The sequence below is a fragment of the Agelaius phoeniceus genome, chromosome 1 (genome assembly GCF_051311805.1).
Source record: "Agelaius phoeniceus isolate bAgePho1 chromosome 1, bAgePho1.hap1, whole genome shotgun sequence".
Classification (NCBI taxonomy): domain Eukaryota; kingdom Metazoa; phylum Chordata; class Aves; order Passeriformes; family Icteridae; genus Agelaius; species Agelaius phoeniceus.
The window spans coordinates 127,613,405-127,640,378 of NC_135265.1; the positions used below are offsets into that span (position 1 = coordinate 127,613,405).

A 26,974-nucleotide genomic window follows, 5' to 3' on the forward strand; every position below is an offset into this window, starting at 1 on the left:
TAGGTTTCCCCAGGCTGTAAGCAGGGCAGAGAAAGAGAAAGGACGAGGAGGCTTTGCGGGCAGAGGGAGAAGCCCGCCGAGGAAGAGCCTCCAGGCGAAAGCATCAGCGGCTCTCGGGCCGGCTGGCGTTAGGGCCCGGCGGAGGCGGGGGCGCGGGCCGGGGCGGGCGGCGCCAGGGCCGTGCGGCGGGAGGGCCGGGGCACGGCACCACCCACGTACCGGGCCCCGCGCCGCCGCCGCGCATCCCCGCGGAGCCCGCACGGCCCCGCCGCCCGCGCCCCCGCCTCGCCGCATAAAAGGAGCGGGCGGAGGCGGGCGGCCGGGGGCCCGGCGCGGACACCGCCTGCATGTGCCCGGGAGCCCCCGCCGCCCGCCCCGCCGAGCCCGCGTCCCGGCGGCCGCCGCCGGCCCGCGTGGGGCTGCCCCGCGGCGCGGAGCCGCGCTCGGGACCCGGCGGCGGGACGGGGCGGCCGCGGGGCCGCGCCGCGGGAGGTAGGGGGGGACGGCTTCGCCCCGCCGTGCCGCGACCTGAGCGCGTGTGGGCGGGGAGCGCCCCGCGCCGGGATAAATAGCGCTGTGCCCCGGCTGACAGCCCGTCCCGGGCAGCGCGGGGCCGGCGGCAGCGCTCGCCCGCCGCCGTGGGACGGGCTCGGGGCTCTCGGTGACTCCGCTCCGCGGTCCCGCTCCTGCCCCGGCACGGGCTGTGATTTTTCTCTGTCTGTCTGTTTGTTTTTGGGGCGAGCCAGAGCAGTGGAGGACCAGGAGAGCCCGGGTCCAAGCTTTTCACCTCTCTCTCCCCGCAGCACAGGGGAGATGCTGGAAGCGGCGGTGAGTTCGCAGCGCCCGAGAAGGGCGGCGAGAAGCGTGTAAACTCCTGCGGTCCCCAGCGGCAGCCGCTGCCCCGCGACCCTCCGCCGGCCCCTCCTCGCCCCGCACGCCGCCGGCCTCGCCGCCCCTCGTTGCCGCCGGAGGAGTCTGCCCACCCCAGCGGCCCAGGATGCAGTTTCGCCTCTTCTCCTTTGCCTTGGTCATCCTGAACTGCATGGATTACGGCCACTGCCAGCCCGGCCGCTGGAGACGCAGCAAAAGAGGTGAGTGGCGCCGGCGGCTCACCCGGGACGCCGGCCGGGGCAGCAGCGGGGAAGGGCCGCTCTCGGCAGGTGAGCCGCGCTCCGGCTCCGCGGGCACCGGGCGGGCACGTGGGGCGGCAGCGGGGCCCAGCCGGGGGCGTGGGGCCGTGCCGGCCCGGAGAGCGCTCCGCGGGGCTGCTCGCCGCCGTCCCGTGCGGAGGTCGAGCCGGGAGCGGGAGGAGCGGCGTGGACGTGAGCTCCGATGGGAAGGGACCGGCCGGAGCCCGGGGCAGCCGGGGACGCGAATGCCGAGCGGTAGGCGCACTGCCCTCGGCCCCCGCGGCGTGTCCTCCCCCGGGGCCGGTGGAGCCGGGGGCAGGGGACATCGCTGATGCCGCCGTCGCTCCTGGTCCAGCGGCTCGCGGCTGCCGGGGATCGCTGTTAGCCCGCGCAGTTAGAGTCGCGTGTCCACGGGACGGACTTGGAAGCTGCTTTCCGTGGACGTTTCCGAGGCAGAAAGGCGGCTTCTCCCCTCCATCCTCCGGTGCCGCCGTGCCGCTCCCGCGGGGCTTGGCCGCCGGGAGAGCCGCGGCGGCGGAGAGCACCGCGCCGTGCCCAGCGCCCGGGGCAGGTCTGTGCCGCCAGCTTTGCTGAAAACGTGCAGAGCCCTTTGAGGAAAAGACATAAACGGTGCGTTGGGGCTTCATCGGTTTCCCCAAACGCTGATGCCGGGATGCCGGAGCTTTGAGCCGGAGCGGTGCAATATGCCAGTACAGCTCCCGTGTGGACGGAGAGGTTACTGCAGCGCCTTCCGGCTGGCAGCCTGGCCAAGGCTTCGTCTGTTTCTTTTTTACTTTTTTTTTTTTTCTTTTAGTGATGGGGAGGTTCACCTTATTATAAAGTGTTTCATTATCCGCATATTCTGAATTATTATTTTCTATCCCTTTTGCTGTTATTTTCTCGGCCGTGCATCCTCTTCACATTTCTAAAGTTCGCTGAAAATCAGGTGGCTCCAGCTGCTGAGAAATTTCTGAAAGAATTGCACTCTTAGTGGTATTATTTGGAAGGGGAGGGACTTAACATCTCCAGTGTTAAGCTGCTACAAATAGTAATAAAACTGTGCGAAGAAAATAGTTTGCACTTTTGTGCATATATCTCTTTCAGAGTAGGTGCAAATATGCAAATAAAATTGTAAGGCAGTTTGGTTTTGATGGTTTCCAGAGTTTAATTTATGTGTGTGTGGCTAAAACGATAGCAGTCCTTTAAAGTGACCAGACTATCTGTCCTAACAAAGGGTATACTGTGTCTTTAATTAAATGTGGAACTACTTAGAGTGCTGGCTAGACAGCGGAGGGTGATAGTGGTATTTCTGCTTTACAACAGAGCTTAAGGGCTGCATTGTGGGAGTACTGAAATGAATAGACATCTAACTCAAGTTGTGTGAATTGTCCTCTTACAAAAACTTAAGCTGGTTTTAATTGATCTCATGTTCACTGATTGATCCTAGACCAATTGTTGTGCTTGTTGAACAGTTGGCTTTTCCAAAGGAGATTGATTTAAATTAGTTTTTAGTTTAATTATTGGATAAATACGATCAGTATTGACAGTTGACTTACTGGCTCTATTTTGTGCTATCACCTATGGGTTTTGTTTTGGGCTTTGAAGAATGCAGTCTTTTTCAGTTAATAAGTATAAAGAAGTAAGCATAGCTAGTTCTAAGCACTGAAAGCACAATCTAAGAATGTATTCACATTATAATAGGTATTTGCCATGACACATCCAGTCTGAAGTAATGCTTTCGTACAGGACTCAGAATTCCAATAATTTCACAATTTTTCCATATCCCATCTGCAAATAATCAGGCAGTCACTGTGGGGTACTGGCAGTTAAAAGTTCTCTGGCATTCTGTTTTGTCTGTTACATGATCTCAGATGCTCCATAATATCGTTTTCTTAATGAAATACAATTTTTGGCATAGATTAAGTCTCATGTGTGGTAGGAATCAATTACATTCAGTCTGGAATTATGGGCAAATATCATGTGTAGCTGATTTTTTTAAAGCAGCTAAATGTACAATAAACTTTAAGTGTATATGCCTGTATTGGCGTTTGCTTGGATTTGTTGCTGCTGCAGAATACTCCAGTAAAGAAGACTTAAGTAAAACTGGGAAGATGTTCCCAGGCTTCCTCATTCACCATCTGCTTGCAATCCTTTCCCAAATCAAGGCTTGCAACATTGTAGTAGAAGCAGAATAATAAAATAAGGTTTAGAAAGTGGTTCCTACCTTGCGTTTTGATTTGCGTTTTGTTGGTTAATGTCACTTCACTAAATTTTTTCTGATAAATACATAATAATCAACAGGCTCTACTTATTCCTCTGCTGCTCTTAGCTACTTTTTCAGCTCATTAGAAAATTGCTTTGCATAGTTGGTCAGAACAGAATCTTACTTTCCTTAAAACACCTCACCAAATTCTCCCTCTGGAAGTCACTGCCCTGAGCAGAATTAAGGCCTTTTTGCCTTTCCTGCAGAAGATATTTGAAAAGCCATTTAAGGGTTACCTAGCTGAAAGCTTGGTGGTGTAATGTCACAGCTGGTTTAGTCTAATCTTTCCTTTTCTTCTTGAATTGTATAACTTGACTTCTTGTTTCTTTTGTAAGCCTTCTTCAATGAAAATTTATATTTATTTTTCAGATTTCTCTTTAGCAATCATTATAGGATGGGCAGCTTCATGTCAGCATTTCACTGAATATCCCAGGGTACATGAAAGACCATTGTTTTTTCCCTTTGAGATGTAATGAAAGCAACTTTTCCAAAGAGTACCACAAGTTAAAATGGGGGTACATAGAAATGGGGACTCTCAGGGAGGCATGATGGTATTCTGCAAAAGTTTTGACAGAAGAGAATATAGGGATCATTATAAACAGCCATCAAACACCAGATGCTAACAAAATTCCCCAAGGGGAAAAAAGTCAATATGATAGCAGTGAGTGCCTGCATTGATGGGGAAACTCAGGAGTCTACAGAGAGGCTCTCCACAGTTTGTAAGACCAGTGTTGGAGCAATAAAAAATGTGAATGGGACACATTCACATAGTTAAACCAGAAGTTGTTTATATCCAAGTACTCAAAACCTGTGTCTTTCCATTGAGTTCCTATTCATGGAGTGTCATGAGAGCTAAGGTGAGTACTTATCTCCTAGATGCTTACACTGTGTGTTAGAGGTACATAAAAGTGGAATACCTGTGGCAATGAGTGACTAATTAGTGACAGTGGTGATGGTGAAATATCCACAGGTGGAAACAGGAGGAATACCTGGGGCAGGAAATTTCCCAAGTGTTTCTCAGACCTCAATATAGCTTTGTGCACAGCATTTATTGAAGAATATGAATGTATGGAGGGGCACATTCACTGGGTTCAAAATTATGTCAATTAAATTTTTATCATCTTAATATAAGATGGGAATCCTGACTATAAACCTGTTATTATTATAGGAAATTGTTACATGGATTTTCAACTAGAAGAAAAAGCTGCTTGGATATTGGGGATTGTGATTTAGCTTTCCTATCAAGGTATTTACCTGGGATAATCTTGGAACCTGTCTCAGCTGGATTGTATGGTCAAGCTTTGGGAAAGATGGATGATTTAAACATTAGGGAAAAAGAAACTGTTGGATATACTTGACTGAAATAAATACCACATCTACTTTTACAAGGGACTGTACTAGCTCCTAAAGAGTAATTTATCCCAAAGAAGTCATACTACCTGACTTTTAATGTCAAGCATTATCCAACTATTCTAGCTGTTATTAGCTATCCTCCTCTCTGAGGTTGAAACGTGTTGTGTTTGAAGGACAGTTAACTTTTTTATCTGCAGATTAAGACTTAAAATTCTATGTGGAAGCAGTACTTTGAGATACTTTTTTTTTTTCTGAGGTGTGACGTTAAGTAATTGTAACAGAACCTGAGAAAGAACTGAGTTGTGCTAACACAAGTGGTAATTTTCCAGGCTTATGGTCTGGAGACATCCTTTGGAACATAGCTTCTGTTACTCAGACCTATATTTAGGATAGTTACTAATCATTCTTTATACATACATTGTTACTACAGCAATAGAATATCCTAACTCTGTAACCATTGAAAAGTTACAACTTTTAAACCATTGGCTATTTACACTTATTACTGTCTTAAACTGACAGAAATCAAAATTTCTGTGTGAATGACTGAATACTAAACCAGCTAATGATGCAGTCAGTGTTACTGAGGATAAGCAATGCTCAAACAGGTTGTGAAGATTTGCAGGAGAATGTTCAAAGCACTAAGAGCAGGATTCACTGTCAAAATAGACATCTAAGGTTAGGTGTTTGATTCAGCTTCCCAAAATTGGTTTTTAGTGCTGCCTTATAATATTTAAAAGATCTGCTTCTGGGCTTGGTATGTACGTGACTCTCTTTAGCAAGCAGAGGCTGGGCAGGACGTCTTGGGGCAGGTCCTGTGCATTTGGCACCTTTGGGTGTCCCAAGACCTGTTATTGGGGAAGCTAGAATTGGGGAACCTGTTCTGGCACAGTGTTGGGCTGTGTCTGTTTTTCCTTGCCTGTATCCACCCCTTTAGGTCCCATTATGGGTCACTAGGGTTTAGGATGCTGGGCTAAATGGGTGTGCCTGATCAGACCTTGAAGTCTGATCTTTTGTGTTAAAACCTGCTGTAAGATTTACACTATGACAAAGAGCTTAGATTTGTATGCTTTAACTGTATATTTTCCCCTTTCAGGGGATGGAGGGGATTTTCTAAGGCTTGGCTGAAAACTCTCACTAAAGCAGCTCAAAATGCATGACAGATACCGAAAGTGAGTTTTTACTCTAATATAGGGACATTATAGTGATAAAAGCAAGAATGCAGTTTCTCAATTCAATGTGTCATTTACAATATACAGGCCAGCATAATTACTATGTTAAAGTATATTAGTATGGTGTTGTTTACATAAGCTGCTTTTAAAAATATGGAAAATATGAAATTATTTAAAAGGTAGAAAGTGGAAGAGGTGTTTCCTATTAAAATTCAAAGACGAAAAATAAAGGACTGTTTCTTCATTGGATTTTTTTCTTTCTCTTGCTCTTTCTGCCAAGACTCTGACTACCCCATGGAGGCCTGCATTTAATTTCTGATAATCTAGCTTTTTTTTTAATACCAAAAACTTAAGCTAACTAGAGGGACTGTCTAGTCAAACCTGCAAATCATCACAGGCTGAAAACCTTGCCCAACTTATCATACCTCCAACTTGAAAGCTTATAACTCACCATAACATCCTTTCCAAAAATGTATCCTTGATTTTGAATTCTTGGGTGGGATTTGTATGACTGCAGGTAACTATCTGGACCATGAAGGTCCATGTGTTCTTTTATGATTGATCTAGTTGGTGCAGTCCATCAAACTCTTGGTACAATTTAACTCATCCCATGGTGCATGCCTGCCTTTGATCAGATAAAGCATACCCCTAACTAAATAAATATAAGATTACTTGATTACCTTTATCTGTAATTGAAGTGTAGTTCAGCTGTATATGTCTTCAGTGTTATCCCCTGAACTAAACTGAAATCAGCCCTCAATGAGAAAGGATCCACTACCGATATTAAAATTAAATGTTGGAACATCTCTTAAGCTTAAGAGATGCAGTCCCTGAAAGTTCTAATCTCTCCTGTATTAGAAATTGATTTAGTTTCAGGTATTTTTAAATAAATTCAGTTCCTCAAGCATGCCCTTTCTTTTTACCTCAAAGTTTTGTTCAGGTACAGTTGGAGAACCTTCTGTATTTGTCTAGGCTTCAAGTATTTGCTAATCCGTTTCTTAGTGTAGAGCATGACTTCATAAGTATTGGCTGTTGGTAATGCACAAATGTAACAGCTTGATCCTTTCATCATGGACTGCTTTAGAAACTGAAATTAGGTGCTGCCATGGTTTGTATACTCGTTGTATTTGTAGTACGCATTTAGCAGATGTAATGCTTTTGTGTCAGTGTGGTGCTGCAGAGCAGTTCTGTGCAAGAGGAGTAAATCTATCACTTTTTGGGACAGCAGTGGTGGGTTTAAACCCATTCCCAAGTTATTTTTGGTGTAGAAGATGGAATAGACTTGGTATGACATTTTGATACTTGGATTCTAGCTAATACATCTTAGGAAGGGAGGTGTTGAAGTGTTGGTTGGATCTTGCTGGTGAGCACCATAAGGAGATGCAGAGCTCTCTTTCCTGCCTACTCGATGGCTTTGTCCAGGCAGCTCCACCCATGAAGACCACTTACTGGTCAGACTTCAGTGTTACACTTGTTGAGTTTTGCTTATCTGTGGGTCCCTGGTATGTATGACTTGAATTCCAGCTGTGCCACTTTACTCTCTCTGTGTGTGGCTCCTGTCCATTTTTGCTAGTACTTTTCAAAACTCTGAGGAGAAATGAAGTTGAAATGGATCAGGGTGGTGGTCTCTGCAGTGCTTGCCCCCAAAAGGCAGATGGTGATACAACACAGTGTCAAACACAGGAAAAGCAAGAGTGAAAGCATAAGTTTGCCAATACTCTAATGTCACCTTTCTGATGAAGTTGCTGCAGTGGAGGGGGTGAGTGGGATGGAGGAATTAAAATAAATTGGTATTTATACATAATACTATTTCAAAATACCTAATTGGTGTGAAACCTGTGTTCTGAACATGGAATAGAGATGACAAGTGTAACTCCTGTGAAATGATGGAATATGATATTTTCCTCTGTAGATTTTCCTCTGAGCCTAAAAGGATTTGAGACTTCAGTTGTATGTCCTTACTTTGGGATTTCTATGTCTCAGCACTTTGATTTCAAAGAGCTGCACACATCTCTGACCTTTGTCTGTCAAACTGTGGTCCATGGAGCAGCTGCTAGCATCTTCTGGATGTGTAGAGATGACACTGTCTTATCCTTGTGTTTCTACCTAAATACCCTTGAATGAAACACTCCAGTGAACTTGTATAGCTCTGCTTTAGTCTTATCCTATTTTGATGCAAGTGCTTGTTACTTAAATTCAAATTTAAGCTTAACATTTTTTTTAGGGGACAGCATATGAAAGATTGGCAGTTAAATTTTCTGAAATTTCCTCTTTTTTGTGGACTTGAATGTGCAAACTGAAGTGCAAAAGGATATAAAAGAAGGAATAGAACTATAGTGTGGGGAAGAGATTAAGAGAGGCAATTAGTATTTGAGGTACCTTGATTATCTGATCATTGGGTGGTTTTTAAGATCCCATCTGTTAAGATCTGGTGAGAAGTACAAAAACCCTTCATGTTCTTTGTTTCAGTAATTAATCTGTTATGTATTTCTTTTTGAAATACAAATTTCAGTAGAGCCAAGTACTTGATGTATCTCTAAGATTTTGTCCTTCTGTGAGGAAATGTTGTCTCCATTCCTTCCTTTTTTGTTGATTTTATGGGATGGCCATAAGACTGTAACTAGGGAAATGTAAGCAATTGCAAGTTACACGCAAAATATTTAGAAGAGGTGTGCAGTTCTGTAATTTTGTTTCAAACACCACCCTCCCCACCCCCCCACACTTTCAGTGGAATTATGTGTGTGATTTGATAAGGATAATGGCAAGTCTCATGTGCAATTAACATAGATCCAAAAATGAAAGTACTTTTACTGTGATTTTCTGTTTGTAAAAATATTTTTTCTCTCTAGGATTTAAATCTAAAAATAATCAAAAGCATATGGTTTAGGGACTGAGTATCAAATTTACCTTGCAGAAAATTTTGTCTATTTTTTTTTTTTTGAGTATGGTCAAGATTTTCTTCATTGTGATGAAAACCAGACCCAAACATGGATGTAGTGAGGTGGAGGAAGGGACATGGAAGATAAGTAATGTTTGTGATGTTGGCTTTTAGGGTTTTTTTTTTTTTTTTGATCACTGGACAGTTGCATGAGCACTAAATCCAAGTAGACCATGTGCAGCAATGAAGACAACGTTTGTGCCTTTTTATCTTGGAAGACTTGCACTGCTTTTACACTGCAAAGGGATAAGTGTATTTGTGTTAGAGAATGGCAGTGCTGCCATAAAATAAAAACTTCCTGATCCAAGCACATTATTTTCTTTTTTGAGTTGAAATGCTGGCTGAAATATGTTGCACACAAACATATACTCTGCAGTAATGTACGGTCTTCTCAGCGTATGGTTGCCACCTTTGGAATACCAAAAAAACCCCAAACTGGCCACATCAGACAAATGGCTGTTGTGCACCCACAGCTGAATCTGCACGTGTATAGCAGCCCTGACAACACCCATCACATCCATACGAAAACATTATGGGCAAGATGGAAACAACTGAAACAGCAGCTGTGCTTATTAAAGATAGATGTTACTGATTTGCTCTTCTTTCTGGAATTACTCAAAAATTTTGGTAGATACCATATGTTTTTATTATGAACCTTCCAACTTAGACAGTGTTTCCACTGCCAAGCATGTGGCTGTGACTCTTTTAATGGGCACTAAAGTTCCATCATCTTTTGCTTTATCTATATTGAGATGGTACTTGAGCATCCCAGCTGAGCTGAGGCCCTGCAGTGCTGATCGTGCTGACAGGGCAGACTCTGAACTAAGGTCACCAGAGCAGAAATCAGAAATCTGTCCTGGATTCCCTTCCCATAGCAGACATGTTCTTTGCCCCTTCATGTGAGCTAGTTCAGACTTGGTTCACATCTCATTTTACACAATGCACACTAATAATGTGATGGGCTTGGGTTCAGTTTTGACTCAGCAAGAGTAAGTGTAAGCTGGTACAATCCCTTTGCACACGAGTTGTGCTTTTCACAGCACAACACAGCAGCTGCTGATTTCAGTTTTATTAAAGCTTTTTAGCAATTATTGTACAATACTTTCAACTAGCCTTTGATCTGAGATGCTTCAGTCTTGCAAGAAACGTAAACCTAAAGAGCATTTCAGAGAGCATTTGCTTATTTATTAGTTGGTATCAGGTTGTGTGTTTTATTTTCACCGGGGACATTCTCAGGAGGGGGTTCTACCTCTAAATTTGCTCTCCTATCTTCTCCAAAATGGTCGGCGTTCTCTCCCCTGCTTTGTTGAGTGCAAGGAAAGCTGACTCCAAGGGACATCTGAGGAAGGCACCTTTTGGAGTAGGGTAGTGTGTGCCTTTGCTGTTTGATGTACTCCTGTGGCAGCAGGACAGTTCTTCAACTTAAGTTTCTTTCCTGGACCATGCAAATATGCCTGGCCTGAATGCATCTGTCTTGGTCTTCTTTAAGTTGTTCAGCAAATATTGATTGTACATGGGTACAGTAATTATTATACATTATATGTTTGGTTTTACCTGATATGGTTCAGTGTTGGGAATTCTGCCTCCCTGGTAAGAGGGTACCTTCAGGATATCAGAAGCAAATCTATCTGTTTTGTTAGTCTTCCTACCTGTAAAGCTTATGGTTCTTATGTTCATATGTATGTTCATATACATACTCATCATATGTATATACATCCATGAAAATGGGAACAGGAGATAAATTCCTCCTTTCTGTAAATGCTAAGCAGCTTTCCAGTGTGAAATGTTATGGCAGTAGGGATGTAAATAATGTCAGTATCTAATTGAAGTGGTGCTTCTAGACAGGTGCTTTAGTTTCCAACTTTATTTCTTACAGCACTATTGCAATATGCTGGAATGCAGCATCTTTGCTGATGCTGAGATGACACTGGGTCATGATTACTCTTTTTAGCTATAATGAAACTTGCAGAATTCCAAGTAGTTATCATAATTCTTTTATTAGTAGCAGAGTTTACTGAATTTTGTCTGTGGCCTTCAAAGTTGTTTTGGAATTCAGTTTTAGGAAATGCTTATGGCTGTAGTTAGAAATTAAAATGAGAGGGATCTCCAATATTTTTTGTAGTGTTTAAAGTTGCTTTTTTGTTTTTCTGTAAAGATTACTTTGACCACTTTACTCTGGTTTTTTGCTTGTTTTTCTTTTTTTTGGTTTATTTGTTTTTTTTCAATGGAGATTCTTATAGAAGTAGCAACTATGACTTTCTTTGATGCAAAATGTGTGGTGTGAAACTGAGAAGAAAATTGCAAAATCTTATATTTAGGTGAACAAAACTTGTAGACCACCTAGTCTAGTGCTGTACAGATGTGAAGTAGTAAAATATATATATACTCCTTTTGAAGGATCAGGTAAACAAAACTGGCACATGGAGAAGAAGAAGAGGCATAGAATAACCTTTATATTAGTGGGCAAAGTTGGGCATCTGATCTGTAGTTTTGATTCTCAGATTCATCCATATTCCCTGGATTATGTAGCCCCTCTGTGCTGAGGGCATGTACTTGCAGAAAAAAAATATTTTCTCCATTCCAGATTAGTGTTCAGCCTCATCTGTATCTCTTTGAGCAACAAAGACCATTTTTTTTCTGTTAGTGTTCAGCATTTGTGTTGTACATGCTCTATCCATCTCTTTTGCGTGGTCTCTGCAACCCAAGTCAGAGACTTGTGTATTATGTCAAAGGGAATCTAGTTTTGCTCAGCTTTGAGTACAAGAAGTGGATTATACTGTCTGTTCTTCTGCTAAAAATATCTTGTTATTTGCATCTCGTGCCAGCAGTATTCTGAAAAATACCCAAAACCCAGGGGACATCAAGAAGCTGGAGAAATCAAAAGAAACCTCACAAAGTTCAACAAGGAATTCACAGCCCTGCACCTGGGAAAGAGGAACCCCAGACATCACTGTAGGCTGGGGGGCAATCAGCAGGAAAGGAGCTTGGCAGAAAGGGCCCTGGGGCACATGGTGGGTGCTGTGCTGAGCATGAGCCAGCAATGTTCCCCTGTGCAAGGAAGGCTCCCGGTGTTCTGGATTGCCAGCAGGGGATCATTCCCCCTTAGCCAGCTATGGTGAAGCACAGCTGAATGCTGTGTCCTTCTCTGGGCTCCTCAGCACTAGAGAGAGTTCAACAAAGGAACACAAAGATGATTAAGGGACTGGAGCATCTCTCCTGTGAGGAAAGGTTGAGAGAGCTGGGACTGTTCAGCCCCGAGAAGGCACAAAGGGGTTCTCGTCAATGTAGCTGAAAGGGAGGGTGCAATTAGGTCAGGGCCAGGCTCTTGCCTGGTGCTCAGTGACAGAACAAGAAACAATGAGCACAAGCTGAAATACAGAAGGTACCCTCTGAACATCAGGAAATACTATTTTACAGTGCAGGTGACTGAGGACTGATATGTGTTGTCCAGAGAGGTTGTGGAGTCTCTGTCCTTGGAGATACTCAAAAGTCATCCACATGTGGTCCTGGGCATCTGCATTAGTCTGGCCCTACCTGAACAGGATAATTGGATCAAATGGTTCTTTTGCCTCCAGAAGTTCCTTCCAACTTCATCCATTCTGTGAAAGATAGTTTGGAAATATATTGAGTACCTGGCTTGAGCCTGCTTTTTTCTTTTTAGTAATAGCCAGCTGTGGAGAGGAACCAGACAATTCATTCCATTTAGGAATCCTTAGGATAAGTGACAGAATCATGCACAGTTGCAATCCCTTTTATGTTGTTGGAATACTAAAATCAACCCAGAGAAGATTCTTGGTATTTAGCAGTAGCACTGGTTGTCATAAAAATGGGATTCTATGTCCTGGTGATTTTTCATCCCACAAGTTCCTTGCTCCCCCATTTTTCTTCTCTCAGATATTTACAGATAACAAAGAGTGTACTGTGAATGTAATAATTAAGATACTAGACCTAACTCTGGTCTCCCTCATTTTGTTGTAAATTTGGGGGTGATGTCCATCTCTCTCAGGCATAGTGGATATTCCTGAGATTGTGCTTGCTCTGGGATATTGTTGTCAATTTGCTGATGCTATATTTGAGAACTCTTTATTTTAACTTTTTCATCAGACTCCTGGAAAAAGTCTTGCTGCTTTCAACTTTTATTTCAGTTATTGTAATTAGCTGTGGCATCAATATCTAGGGGTTTATTTCAGCTTTGGAAGAGGGCTTTTCTCTAACTGCTTTCCAAGCAGTAACTAAGTGAAACTGCTGCATATTGAGCCTGATGTAACATGAGGCTCATTGGGTAAAATAACATTAGTCTGTGCTACTTAAACACGCTCTGGAAGGCTTAAGGAGGAGAGGAAGGAAAATATTTGAAGAGATCAACTGGATGTGGTTGAATACATGTAATGTCACCTGAGAAGGATTAGAATTTGCCAAAGCTTGACCTGAACCAAGACCTCCGTTAGGGCTTGTGTTCCTACCAGATCAACTACAGTAGTTTTGCTATGCACAGTTCTCTACCAGCAGTCATAGAGTGAAAGAGTCCAGTGATTTACTTGGCTTCTGTGTCTCAGATGTAGTAAGTTTAAAAAAAAAAATAAAAAGGTCTCAGTTTAACATTCCTTTTCCTTATTAGCTGCAGCTGGCTTTTTCTAATTACTAAAGTCAACATTTTTTTCATCTGCATTCTGTTGCTTTTATCTTTGCTGGGAGCTCAGTGTATGCACTCTAGCTGATAAGCAGCTACACGTGTAGTTCATATCCATGGATGTGGACAGCTTCAAAAAAATACATGCACTGACACTTCCAATTCCAAGAGAAGACCCAGGGGAGTGGTTGGTAGCAATGGTACCTCATCCACCATGGTATTTGCTTTCTGATTATGTGGTGTTAGCAAACCCAGTGACCTTATTCTTAATAACATGATTACTGTGATTGTGTCTTTGAAAATCATGTGTTCTTCTGTTTTGTGATAGTGCTTTAGAGTGCTCAGAGTGTTTTCCCATGTACCTCTCTGAAGTGATGGGTGTCTCTTAGAGGTGTGGAAATGGAGTCCAGGGGTTACAAAATGAAATAAAAGAGAACGATAATTGGGGATGCTTAGTAACTCTGAAAAAACAAGTCACAAGTGATGTTCTTGTTTTATCAAGTCTGCTACAGAATTGGGATAGGGGTTGAAGAAAATTAAATGACTGTTGTGCCAACATTATGCAGCTAGACAGATGTTCACCACTATAGCCCCTATAGCCATTCCTGCTAAATCTGAAGTTTGACTACTGAAAGGTAAAGCAGGTAAAGTAGGTAATACTTCTACATAGCAGTAAAAAATTACAGATTTTAAAATTAAGATTATAGAGTTTTTTAGAGGAATTACTTAATCTCATCCTTCTAGATATAGACTTGAGTATCACAGACTGGGAATACTCTTAGTTGGGAGATTAGTTTGACTTTACCAACAGGAGATTTCTGATACTTTCCTCTAAAGAACTGACTGCTGCTGGAGTGAGCAATGCTTTTGCTCAGTATAAAGATTTCCATGTAAAATTTTTGTTGCAAAGTTTCTTTTTCTATACAAAATGTTAATTGAGTTTATATTTTTGGGGTTCAGCATAGCATGGGCTTGATCTTAAAAAATACCTTAAGTCACAGTTAAGTTTGGTGGATATGTAATGAGAAAAAGCACACAATGAAATGCAGTGCTGTGGAGGAATAGCATGTCTCTCAAGAGACTTATATTGCAATGATTTAATGTCAGAACTATTTAGAGTTAACCTTCTTTTGCATTTGCATCTCATACCAGTAAATTATGAAATTGTAACTAAGATTTAACCATTTTGTTTAGCCACAAACAAGGTTATCACTGCTTTTTATATATTTGTTTCTTTTTTTTTTTCATTCATTCTTCATTTGTAACAGAAACACTGTCCTTGTGGTAATCATGTGGAGATACCCACGATACTCTACTCTGTGGAATAATTTTTCTTTTGTTTATGTATTTTTAGCTAAGAAGAAATCTGATTAGTTGAATGCTCTTGATAATATTCAAGTACATCCTAGAGCTTTGCATTTGCTGTTTGATGTTCAATTTTACAGCTTTACTTAAATGCTCTGCAGGGATTGTGGTTTAGTGGTGAGAGCATGAAATTTGAATCCAAGGTGCCTGGTTCTCTTACCAACAGAGCTGGTCAGTGTGTTTAAAACCAGATTCTTCTACCCCACCACCCCGTAACAGATTTGCATGTGTGTCTACAAGTTTTTTTTCCTCTCTCTGTTTTTCTTAAATAAATGTTGAGCAGCTCAAGCAGGCACTGCAGGTCTGTCTTTCCCTTCAGGGCCTCAGTATCTCTGGTGTAGAGGGTAGTGTTTTATCACAGTGCAGTTTAAATTATATCAGTGATATGCATGGCTAACAGGTCCTAGAGTGTTAATCTCTAGGCATTTATATGGTTATTATGAAGGATAATAAGCACATAAATAAGTTTCCTGCCTCCAAGTTTATTGACTGAACACACTCCAGCATGTAGAACATTGCATTCATGGCAATGATTTAGGAGCTTTAGAAAGTGCTTGCTTTATCTAATATGAAGTCTTTTGTGCTGTCATGTCTATCAGAACTGAGATAGCAAAATCTGTTTGACTCTGCATCAGCACTCTGCAGGGTGCAGAAACTACTGCTGCCTCTTTTCATTACTAGGTAAGTGTCTGAAAGTATTTAATTTAAACTTTCAGATACAAAGGATGGAGCTCTTCAGTTGAAGGTAGGTATTTCCAGTAGTCTGATTTAATTGCTATATGAAGAATCTATGTATTCTCAAAAAATCCCCCAAATTATATTTTATTTCCTTCCAAACGGGGGTAACTATGTTATCAGATACCTCAGAACTGGACTGTGAAATGAAGATGTCTCAAAGAGGCTCACAGTTAGAGTTACTAAGCTGAACACCTAAATTTACCTTATCTTAAAGTGGAAACATAGCTTTAAAGGTACTGCCAAAATTAAGAAATGTGTGTTTCTTGTAATAAGAATATAAGAAAAGGAGATACCATTTTCGTCTTTGCCTCCTCAGAGCTTCCACTCTCTTTTCTTTAATTCTCCAGTCTCTCATTATTCACTTTGCAAACATAAGCTGTGTAATGTCAGCCAAGTAGCTTTTAGTTTTTTAGAAACATATGACCTGTCTGTTTTTAAGACAGTATTTGAATTTCCATGGAATCATGAAAAAAAAAAAATCAGTAGGCCCTTGCCAAGTATTAATTCTAACTTCTGCTTGAAATATACTGAATGGTAAGCACTCAGAGTACACAGGTAAATATAATACATTTTTATCTTCTTTATGAAGGAATTCTCATTTGAATTTAAAAAAGCCCAGTAGTCATTAAGTGTCATTTTTCAGGATGACACCCAGCCTGCTGTGATTTAAGTGGATCTGAAATACAGAAGCTAGTACATTAAATTTCATTTTTAATAGTATTCCTCCAAGATGTGGAGATAGCAATATGAATATATCTGAAAAGCAAATATGCTCCATCTGTTCTAGTTCAAGATTTCTAAGTCTGGTCCATCATCTTTGAAGTTTCAGAGTCTGGTGCCTGGGGTTGACAACAGGGAGGATGACAGAAGATTTGGTGGGTGTTTTGAATGTGGAGAGTACAAGGAGGATAGAAAGCTCAGGGATGTTGGATTGAATTAAAGTGATGTCCTGCAGCTAAGTGTACGAAACATTCAGTTTAAGTTGTCTTTTTCATATATCTTTTTCTAAATCAGATACTTTCATATTTTCAGAGTTCTAATTTTTCAATCCCGTGTTTCTCTACTATGTTTAAAGACACCTATTATGCTCTTCTACCTTCCCTTTCTAGCTAAATTGTTTTGCTGCTCCTCTTCTCAGTCATGTGTGGCTGTGGCAGCATAAATAGCATTTATTCTTCCTTCTCTGTTTGTCCAAGTGTCTATGAACTCTTTTGTTTGCCTGCAAATCCAGAATTTTCTCAGAGTATATTGCTAAAATTTCCATATTTGTTTGAAATATCACCTTCTTGTCTCCCAGCATCCAAAAAACCTGTCCTTATTGAGAGTGGTTTCATTGGTTCATTTTTGTCTTGGAAGATAACTTCATAGGAATTTCTGAAGTTTTTAAATCTAGTAATTTGAGTTTTTTAAAGAGTTCTATGAATTATGGTTTTGCAATGATTGTTTGGTTTTGCTAAATATTCAGAGCAGGATGATTGCAGTGATAAGGAACTCTCTCAGGTGCACAGAATGTATATTTTAATTTCCTGATTCTCAGCACATGTGACCTTGGTGAAGTTGTTCAGAAAACAGTTGTTCCTGTATCCACATTTCTTTTTCTGGAAAATGGAACATTTATTCCTTGCATAGTCTTGCAGCAGCTCTACAAGACTCTGCACATCTGAGAAATAAATTAAATGCTGTTGTCTAGTATTTTGGTTTTGCTTGCATTCTGCTACATGCTTTTTTTTGTTCGCATATTTGTGACTTGGAAGATCTTTTCCTTAGCACTACATGTTTTCTTCTTTTAGTGCTTTTATCTGGCATGTTCTTTGGAAGCTTTCTTCCTAGAAGCACCACAATGGTCAGAATCTCACGCTCAGACTTTAGTGCATAGTATTTCAATTTGCTTAAATTAAGCAAAGTAAATTTCTTAGGGCAAAGATATAGGGAGAATTCTGGCCCTGTGAGATGAATTGCACATCTTATGCTGACCTGGGTGGAATGAGATAAACCAATCACCATTGGTTTACAAGTGTCAGATGAAATGCTAGAACAGTTGGATGTGTTTGCTTATCCAGTGCTTTTCCTGGGTTCTGGTAGGACTGTTCTCCTTTGCTGATTTGCCAAGTAGTTTTCACATTTTTCATAGATTATAGATTACCTTAGCCTTAGGTGCCTTAGATGTAGCTGAAGTGAGCTGGAAAATAGGCTATTTCCAGTGCAGAGGCAAGCTTGTTACTAATGCTCAATAAAAATAGGAGAATGGGATTTCCTTCAAGTTTCTGAATTTTATTTATTCAGCTTAGACTTAGCATGTAAAATCTTATGGGCATGAATGAGATTAAGTAACACACGGTCTAGTTAGCATTGTTTCAGACTTGGCAATAAACAAACTTTGCTCTTTTCAGCCTTTCAGTAGATAAATGCTTCATATTTTATTAGAACAATTTGGCTCCTGACATGAACTGTAAGCCTGTTAAGCCTGTAATATAGTGATTAAAACTGGAAAAATACAGGATGCAAATATGTTCTTCATTATGCACTTTAATGCCAACCAGATATGTAGTGTGCAGCCTAGAACATGATAGCTGGAGTGTACTAAGCAACTAGCAAATTGTTGACAAGGCTCATCTGCTATTGGTTTGTGTTGGGGTTAAGAGCAAAAGACCTTAAGAAATTTCAACTGTTTGACGTTAGATGTTGATGCCTGTTGCATCTGGCTGGATGCAGCTTAAACAGACAAGGCCAGGACCTTTATTACCTTCAGCTCAGTGTTCTTCATTGAAGCAAGAAACAGGGCAAACTAAAGACTATGAGAAGAATTAGCAGTAAATCTTACAGAAGAAAATTACTCAGTTATGAGAATGGCTACTTTTTGTACATTGGGAGTAATAAAGAAAGTAATTCTAGTCTGTGAAGCAGTAAGTCCAAGCTATTCTATTTTGCCATGATCTTTTAATATGGGATTGGTTTTCCTTCCCAAATTTAATCTAAGAGTTGCTCAGATCACTTAAAAAGTGAGAAAGAATGAATTCTTAATGATTCCATAGCATCTGCCATGAGGATTTTGGAAGTGATGGTAGTGGTCTCAGTTGCCAATGAATGAGCTGCTCAGCAGGGAATATCAGCCTCCAAACCCTGGTCTCCACATTGGAATGTGTGTATCTTATCTGTGGGGAGCATGCATGTAGAAAGGAAGCTTGAAAGTCTTTGAATACAGTTTTATTTTTCCCATGCACTGTTTTCCTCTTGGATTGTCAAGATATTAGACTTCTGCTTGAAATTTGTGAAAGGGAGAATATTGATCAAGAGTCCTCATTATATAATGGAATCATAAAGTCATTCACCTTGGAAAAGACTTCTAAGATCAGTGAGTCAAGCTGTTAACCCAGCACTGCCATGTCCACCATTAAACCACACCCCTAAACACCCCATCTGTATGTTTTCTAAATACCTGCAGGGATGGGGACTCAGATGCTTCCTTGGGCAGCCAGTACCAATTCTTCCTTACCATGGCTACGAGAAATATGCAAGTTTTTATTGGTATTAGTGGTTCTTCCATTCCTGTTGCTAAACTCAGCAATACATTTCTGTGCTTGCTTGGATTTCCCTGTGTAAGCCATTGTCCAGCAGCTCCCCAGGCTTTTTCCATCTCATCTGGCACAGCCTCACCATGGAGAGCTTGGAAACATAGCCAACATGGACCAACCCTCAACAAACTTTTCACTGGGTGCCAAGGACAGCTTAGACCCCTTTTTAGATCCTCTTTTCCAGATTAAATCAATTCAAGCTCCCACATGGTACACAAAATGTGTGGGCTGGACTCACAGCTCACAGCTGCTTTCAGGAGATGTTCACTCCTCCAGAAATCCCACTCTATTAAGCTGGACTTGTCCCAGGAGACAACCTGTCCCTCAGCACTTGCTCCTGGACAGGCCAGGGTGCAGAGAGGGCTCAGCTCAGCCACTGCTCCACTCCAACCCTGCAGAAACCTGAAGCTCCTTGCTGGGGCCCACCAGGGTCTCTGCACCAGGTGCCCCAGGACCAGACCGCCTGCTCATGCAGCTGCTTACAGTGGTGATTTGTGGTGTTTCAAAAGATTTTGAAGTCCATAGATGGACCTGTTGTCCTGAAATAGGTTCTTTCACCCAGAGTACATCAAGCCCACTGTGTGCTGTAGAGATTTGTATTGTTTATACTGAAAGTCATCATGGTTTTTTTTAATAAAGTTTCCCTTTCTAGTCCATGGAGTTTGTCCTGAAGATATTTCTGTGTGTTGGCTTCCAAGCCAGATGTATTTTTAGTACATTTGCATAAGTGAAAGAACAGTCCTTTTATAAATGGGAGACATTCTTTTGAAATCACCAAATTAATGAGAAATTAATTATTGATTTAATAATGCAGCAAAATTACTGTATTGCATTAGTATGCTGCTATATTATTTTCTTTCTTTAAGAGACAGCATAGCAGAAATTTCCTTTCTTCATTAATGGCTTTTGTAAGAATCAGACAAGCTCCGTGGCACTGGCAATTGAGCAGCAAAAGATACAGTGAATCTGTATCTCTTAATTTGTCCCTTTCTTAATCCTCAGACCTCTCTCTTTTAGGACCAAGAACAGTATGCTTCCACAGGACAGAATGTAGAAAAAGAGTGAAGGAATCAGTGTACTTGGTGAAGAAAAACAAAAAGGTGCTTTCTATTGGTGGTCAAGGTTTGACAAAGAAATAGGGAAAAAAAAAAGGCAAACCTTTTTCATGAAAAGCAGACAACTATCATAGAAAGTATCATTCAGTGAAAAGAAAAATAATTGCCAAACGAGATGTCAGTCTAGAAGCTTACAAGCAGCCCCAGAAAACAGTACCAAGTTCACTGGTGTGGGATTTTGGGGTGCAGTTTTTGTTGCATCTGACAAAGTGTGCTGTGATCTCTTTGGAATGAGACTTCATAGAACCATATTAACAGCCTGCACACAGATTCAGAAAACATTCCTCTATTTGAAGTGGTTTAGCAAAATTCATTTATCCATTAAATCAAGAACTGTGTTTAGGCTGCAGGACCTGATGGTCCACATAATGTGCACTGGGCTCCTACCAGTCATATGTAAACTGTCTAATTGCTCTCAGCTGTGTTGTAACAAATAATTGGAAACTGAATATCCACCAGCAGCCCTACCTGTAGCTGTGACAGTAGCAGATTCCTCTTACAGTTCCTTAAAAAAAAATATGAGAATCCTCAGAAAAACGATTAGGGTTCTTTTTTTTTTTTTTTTCTCTGCTACTTTTAAAAGCTGCTGTTGCAGCAGGAGTTGCCTGCCTGTTGTCTGTGTTGCATTGCTTTCCTTGAACAAAAGCCAGTCGCCTTTTTGGCAAGTACTCTTGCCAAATGCACCATTTGAACAACTGTCAGTGGGGAGAGATACATTTCTGTGTTGATACAATGATGATTTTAACAGCTTGCTGATGCAGTGGAGGACGCTCCAGAAAGTTTCCTGCGTATGGATATCTTGGCTCTGAATCCCAGGCTGCTGTATGGTGGCCAGCTCTGTCCTGTCCACCAGGTAGACTTTCATGTCTAAAAGACCAGCAAACGGCCATGGTAGCATCTGATGTTATTCCTTGATCGCTTTATGTGTGGGGGAGGCAAAATTAATGAAAAAAGTCATACCAAATGTTCTGTAGAAGGATTGTTTCTGTTTTTGTAATGTTACCTGATCTATTGGAATTTTCCAGATATTGAACTGGGGAACCCAAAGCTGCTCAAATGTATTACAAGACCTGGGAGAGTACCCTGAAGGTAGGGTTATGGCATTAGTTAATAGAGCTGTGAAGTCCTCTCAAAAACATAAAGGACATACTTGTGTCAAAAATCGAGAATAGCTGAAGCAAAGTTGTGATGAGATCTCTTGAAAGCTATCATTATGTACACTTTCATTTTAACTCAAGTATGAAATGAGAAATCTTTTCTTTCCTTCGTGGCTGTGTCTGAGCAGATGTAACTATTTTGGTGTTCTATAGTTAGCCCAGTAATTAGCTGATGATTGCTCAGCAAAGAAACCAACAAATCGAGAATGTAGAGAGTACAGTGACTCATCTGAGAATATTTGCTGTGTGTTATATTTGATTGTTAACTTTTGGTTATATGATTGCTGTATGAAGTATCCAAGGTTTCATAACTGGAGAAAGGAGATAAAGTGTAAGAACTGGTTTTCAAAGGAAAGTATTCTCTTGGGTTCATTCTCTTGGGTGGAGAGGATCTTTCTCCTTCATATTCAGGATAAGCCAATGAGGCCAAAGCAGGTATGAAAAAGCTGCAAAAGTGTCACTATGAAGTTGCAGGTGATAGTATGATTTAAACACTTAATTGAGAACCTTACATTCATCTAAGTTTAGCTATGTTTTTAATGTTTATTGCTGATGTGTATTAACCACCAACATCTTCCAGGATATGATCACCTGCTCTTGGTCTCCTCCTGATGTGAACTGAGCAGATGATGGGCTCAGTGGGACGTGGATCTGCCCAGTAAAGAACATTAAATGTCCTCATCTTTGTGGCCTTGTAACACTTCACAGGCTGCAGGATGGCATGTGAGGAAAACAGTCAGTCTTGAATCATAGAAAGGCTTGGGTTGGAAGGACCTCAAAGATCACCTAGTTTAACTCCCCTGCCATGGGCAGGGGCACCTTTCAGAAGTTGCTTAGAGCTCTGTCCACCCTGACCTTGAACACTTCTAGGGATGGGCCATCCATAAATTCTCTGGGCAGCCTCTCTGTTCCAGTGCCAGGAATGTGTGGTCTTCTCTTCTCTCCCATATTCTTCAATGTATCTGCCAGGATCTGTGTGAGATTTTTTTATTTGGGGACTTTCAGATTCTTTTGGAGCTGCTAGCAAAAGCTCAAACTTCTTGGTATTCAATGTATGTTAAGTTGAATTTGGTGGTTGTATGGACTTGAAAATTTGTAGTTGTCGGTAAGAGAGTAAGTTCCTTTACTTCCATTTATAACTTTGAAAATATTCCTTCTTAACTGCTTGAGCAATTTACTAAATCTTAGCATTTTAACTACATTTCATAGCAATAAAGGGATGAATAAAAATAAGGAAGTTTCCCTGTGCTTATCTCTTTTAGTTACCCTCTGCTGTAATTTTGGTTGACATACATTTTGATTGATATAGATAGTCCATATCTATATATATGTATGCATACAGGTGCAGTGCAGCTATATTTTTCTAAATATTTCTTAAACTTTACTTCCATGCTGTTCCTTGTTGGGGTAGGATGCATTACAAGAACACAGTCCCTTGAGTGTGCCTTTTGTTCCCTGCCTCTTGGGTATGTTTATTATAACCCTTATCTTCAAGTAAGGTATAGTACAAGGCATTTTGTAGGTCTGTGATGAACTCCACTGAATTTAGGAACCACATGTAAGATCAAGGCCTAAATACTTTAATCAGGACCCTAAAGGGTATAAATAAGGAAATCAAGGTGGTAAAAGATAATGCTAAAGTAAGGGAGCAGAATGTGGCAGCAAGTGGAAGGAACAGTGGAGAAGGGAGTTTTTATTGTGGAAGGGAAATCAGTTGAGTTGATTAGTTTCATATGTGAGATTCTTTTTTTTTAAATATTTGTTTAAGAACTAAATGGAAATTCTTTACTTTGGAATATTGTGGTTGAGAATGATTATGCATGTGTGACACAGGATAACAATATATACATTTGAAAAAAAAAACCCAAATCTAAAACTACTCAAAATATCAGGGGATTTACAGGAGAAGCACCTATTCATTGACTTTAACAGCAACAAAATTGTGTGTCCCTGACTTAATCAGTGTCAAAGTTACTTGGCTCTCATCATGTTAACCTTCTATTTGTAACAGTTAACTGAAATACAGTTCTCAAGAGTGTTTAAGTTTTAGGTGCTGATGGACAAAGTTTGTGCATCTTATAAATTGCATGCACTGTGTAGAACTCTTATTAATTGGTGGTGGAAGTTACAATCCATATTTTAAATAAGTAGTATAATACAGCCATTCAGAATTACACCACAAAAAAGAGAGGGGTTTAATGGACTCCATATGTCTGCTTTTAGAACTGGTTAAGTAAAACTTTGTTATACCACATAATGGTAAACCATCAGTGCTATAATGTCCTTGGGGTCTTTTAAGAACCTCCTTTATAGACACTCTTCTGACAAAGATTAATTCATTAATGGATTCAAACTAACAGGAATATAGTTTATATTGCTACAATGAACAGGCATCAGTGTTGGTTGCATTGTCCCTTTAAATTCCTGGAAACTGAAATGCAATATCCTTGCTCATGAGGAAGAACTAATTTTGAACAAGAAGCAGCTTTTCAAGTACATCACTTGCATTTTAAAACAATAGCTTCAATGCATACCTTAGTTTATGCTCTTTCAGAATAAAGACTAGAATAGTAGATGTATCTAGGAACACAGGAACATAGAATGCAATCTTTCTGTACCAGTAACAATTTGTGATATGGAAATGTTACTGACTATTTCTTAAAAGTTGTTTCATGGTTAAGCATTTTAATAAAACAGCTCTGTTTATAACTTCTAAGTTATAAATAACTAATACTAATAGGTAGCTAGCCTAGGGCCACATTATTTAAATGGTTTGATGGCCTGCATCTCCTTCCCCTCCCTGTTTCCCCTCCCTCTCCCCCTGCCCCAAAATTGTACTTATGCTTGGGAGTATTTCCAAACCCAGTGACTGTACATGTGTGCTGCCTGGCATAGCCTATGGTCTTCTTGCATATTGAAAATCAGATCACTGGACTCTTGATCAATATTGCCATGGGGAGCATGTTAAAAACCATGGCACTTTGCCCTCCTTCATTTGCACTCCAGGGGCACAGGCTGGTGAGAAATGTGCACAGCCAGATCACACCAGGATATTCTGCTTCTCCACTCACACCTGTCTGGGTCTACTGCTCTGTGAATCAAAACTGCCCAGTGGCACCAGCACATCTTCTAGGGGTCAGGCAGAAACCATCGATGGAATTTGATTGCAGGAATTCTGGACATTAACATAAGTGAACGCTAATGAGACAAGCGTGTTTTGGTAGAAAACAAAGGCCATGGCTCTGTTATAGGGGCCTAAACAGGAAGCTAATCATCTGTTTTTGAATAAAATGATTTGTGCTTTTCAGAATAGTGTATGTAGATGTGTATGTTTGTAAGTATGTGAGCACATATAAGGGAGTTCCTGCATACTTTTGAAGTTCTTACTCTGTTCTGTTGAGGTGTCAAAATTTAAAATTTTACAAAACAAGCATGTAAAAATTGTCTTTTCCAAGATTCTTTTGAAAAACTAACAAATATCAATCTTTTTATTATTTTCATTCAAGATTTCTTTAATCTTGAATTATTAATTCCAGGAAATGCTAAGTTTTTTTTTTTTAAAAAAAAAAAGTAGACCGACTTTGAAAGGAACTGTTTTACTACACGTAGTTGACCCCCTCAAAATCATAGTCAGAGCATTTAGTTCTTCTTTTCAAAGCAACTGCCCCATGTTCAGATGCATCTCCCTCTTCCATAGTCCACATGGATATTCACACTCCATCTCAGGATGGCTGCATGTGTCTGAGCACAGTGGGCTGACCTTGGCTGGAGGTCAGATGCCTGCCCAGCCACTCTCTGCTCCTCGTCAGCAAAACAGCGTGGGGGAAATAGGATGATAAAGCTCACAGGCAGAGATCAAGACAGGGAGATCACTTACCAAACTAAATGTTCTTTTGCTACATGGGACTAACAGCAGCAGGGGTCTATTTTTAAATCCTGGAGAGACAGAGAGGCATACAGGCCACTTCTTGAGTGATATCACAGTGTTGCCTTGTGATAATGAAGTAAAACAGTTTCCTCAAAACGTAATGGAATTGCTGATATTTCTATAAAGCAAGGGAAATAAAAAAATTTGAAAAGTTCTTGCTCTGTGAAGTAGCCCATGCATTTCAAGGCTGTTATACAAACTGACTGCAAACTTAGACATTGCTTCATCTATTTTTCCTTCATAGGTTTTTTTTTTTTTTAAGAAAGAAATGCTATTGCTTGCTCTTTTATTTATCACTGGAACACAGGACCTGTATATTTAGGGTCCCATTCTCCCATATCTTAAGTGTTGGCAATACCTTTGGAGGTTCAGTATTTCACCAAAAAATCAGTTTGATGTTGAAAGGGAATGATATAGCTATCAGAGAAGGACAGGAGAGATCTCCTCTCATGAAAGTTTATTTATAAGTCATCATTTCTCCTTTCAAAAAGGGCGGATTATTAATTAGTTTAGTTATTTGTAAATTCACTTTTTTCATCAAGCAGTAGTTACTGTAGAATCAAACATAATACATTGGTTATTTCAGATGTTGGGATTGAATACATGCTCACAATTACCTTCTGCACATATGTAATACATTCTAGCTTTTTATAAGGCTGTTGGTTACAAATGTCTTTGAAATAACTACCATGCCTTCCAGCTATAAAATCCCATAATAATTATTCATTATATCATCATCATTTTTATTATGTTAAAAGGGATTCTTCCACACCCCCTCCCACAGCAGAATGTTGTAGAAGAGATTTCTTTTGCCCACATTAATTCAGGATTGTTCAGCACTGCAATACAGCCGTATCATCTTTGTTTTAGGGAAAACTGAATGGAGTGAGACAGCTGCTCCATGAAAGTTCAGTAATTGGATTCATGTTTAAATAACTTGGGCAAAAAACCCCTTCAGCTTCCTAGCTTAATTCTTTTTATTATCTGCATGTAATCTGAGTAGGTTCTAACTAGAAGTTCTCTAACAACTAGGCTAGCTGGCTTTATAGCTATAATTTAGGCATAGTTGAACATACCTCTGACAATTCCCACTTCCTGTTACATATTCAGAACATAAAAGACAAGGATGTTGAGATGGTAATTTGTTTCTGAAAATGAAGTCTGATTATTTTAACCCCTCTTCCTTAAATTTTAAAATGATTTCTGGAGCTTAAGGTCATTTATTTGTTTTTAGTTTTATTTTCTTCTCTTTTATATTTAAGACTACAGAAAAAATCTGATTTTAACTTAATTTTAATGTGGTATATGCTGTTATAAACATGCAACTGCTTAAGCATATTTTAGGCTATAAAATACACTCATTTAAACTGCTTTGCTTCCAGAGCATCTGATTTAGATACTTGTCCATTCACTTCTTAAATAAAGTGAAAGCATATTGTGTCATACAAGATTATTTTTTTCTTCATTATCTGATCCTTATGCATTTGAACTTGGGCTTCTGTGACAAAGGCACAGTTGTTTGTCTGCTGATTGAATTTAACAAGAAGCTGGTGTTCTCTAAGTACAAGTCCCTCATTTCCTATAGCATAACAGTACAGTAATGCTAAGAGCACATA

At 40.5% G+C, this 26,974-nt stretch overlaps 1 protein-coding gene across 1 annotated transcript in view; it reads left to right on the forward strand.

Annotated features, from left to right (window-relative positions):
* Positions 1 to 224: 224 nt before the first annotated feature.
* The window catches only part of RSPO2 (R-spondin 2), a 105,205-nt gene continuing 78,455 nt past the window's right edge, over positions 225 to 26,974 (forward strand). Inside the window, 4 exon segments of the mRNA XM_054645813.2 lie at positions 225 to 380; positions 383 to 518; positions 766 to 918; positions 921 to 1,091. Of these exon segments, the coding sequence (XP_054501788.2) occupies positions 348 to 380; positions 383 to 518; positions 766 to 918; positions 921 to 1,091 (493 nt within the window). The 5' untranslated portion in view covers positions 225 to 347.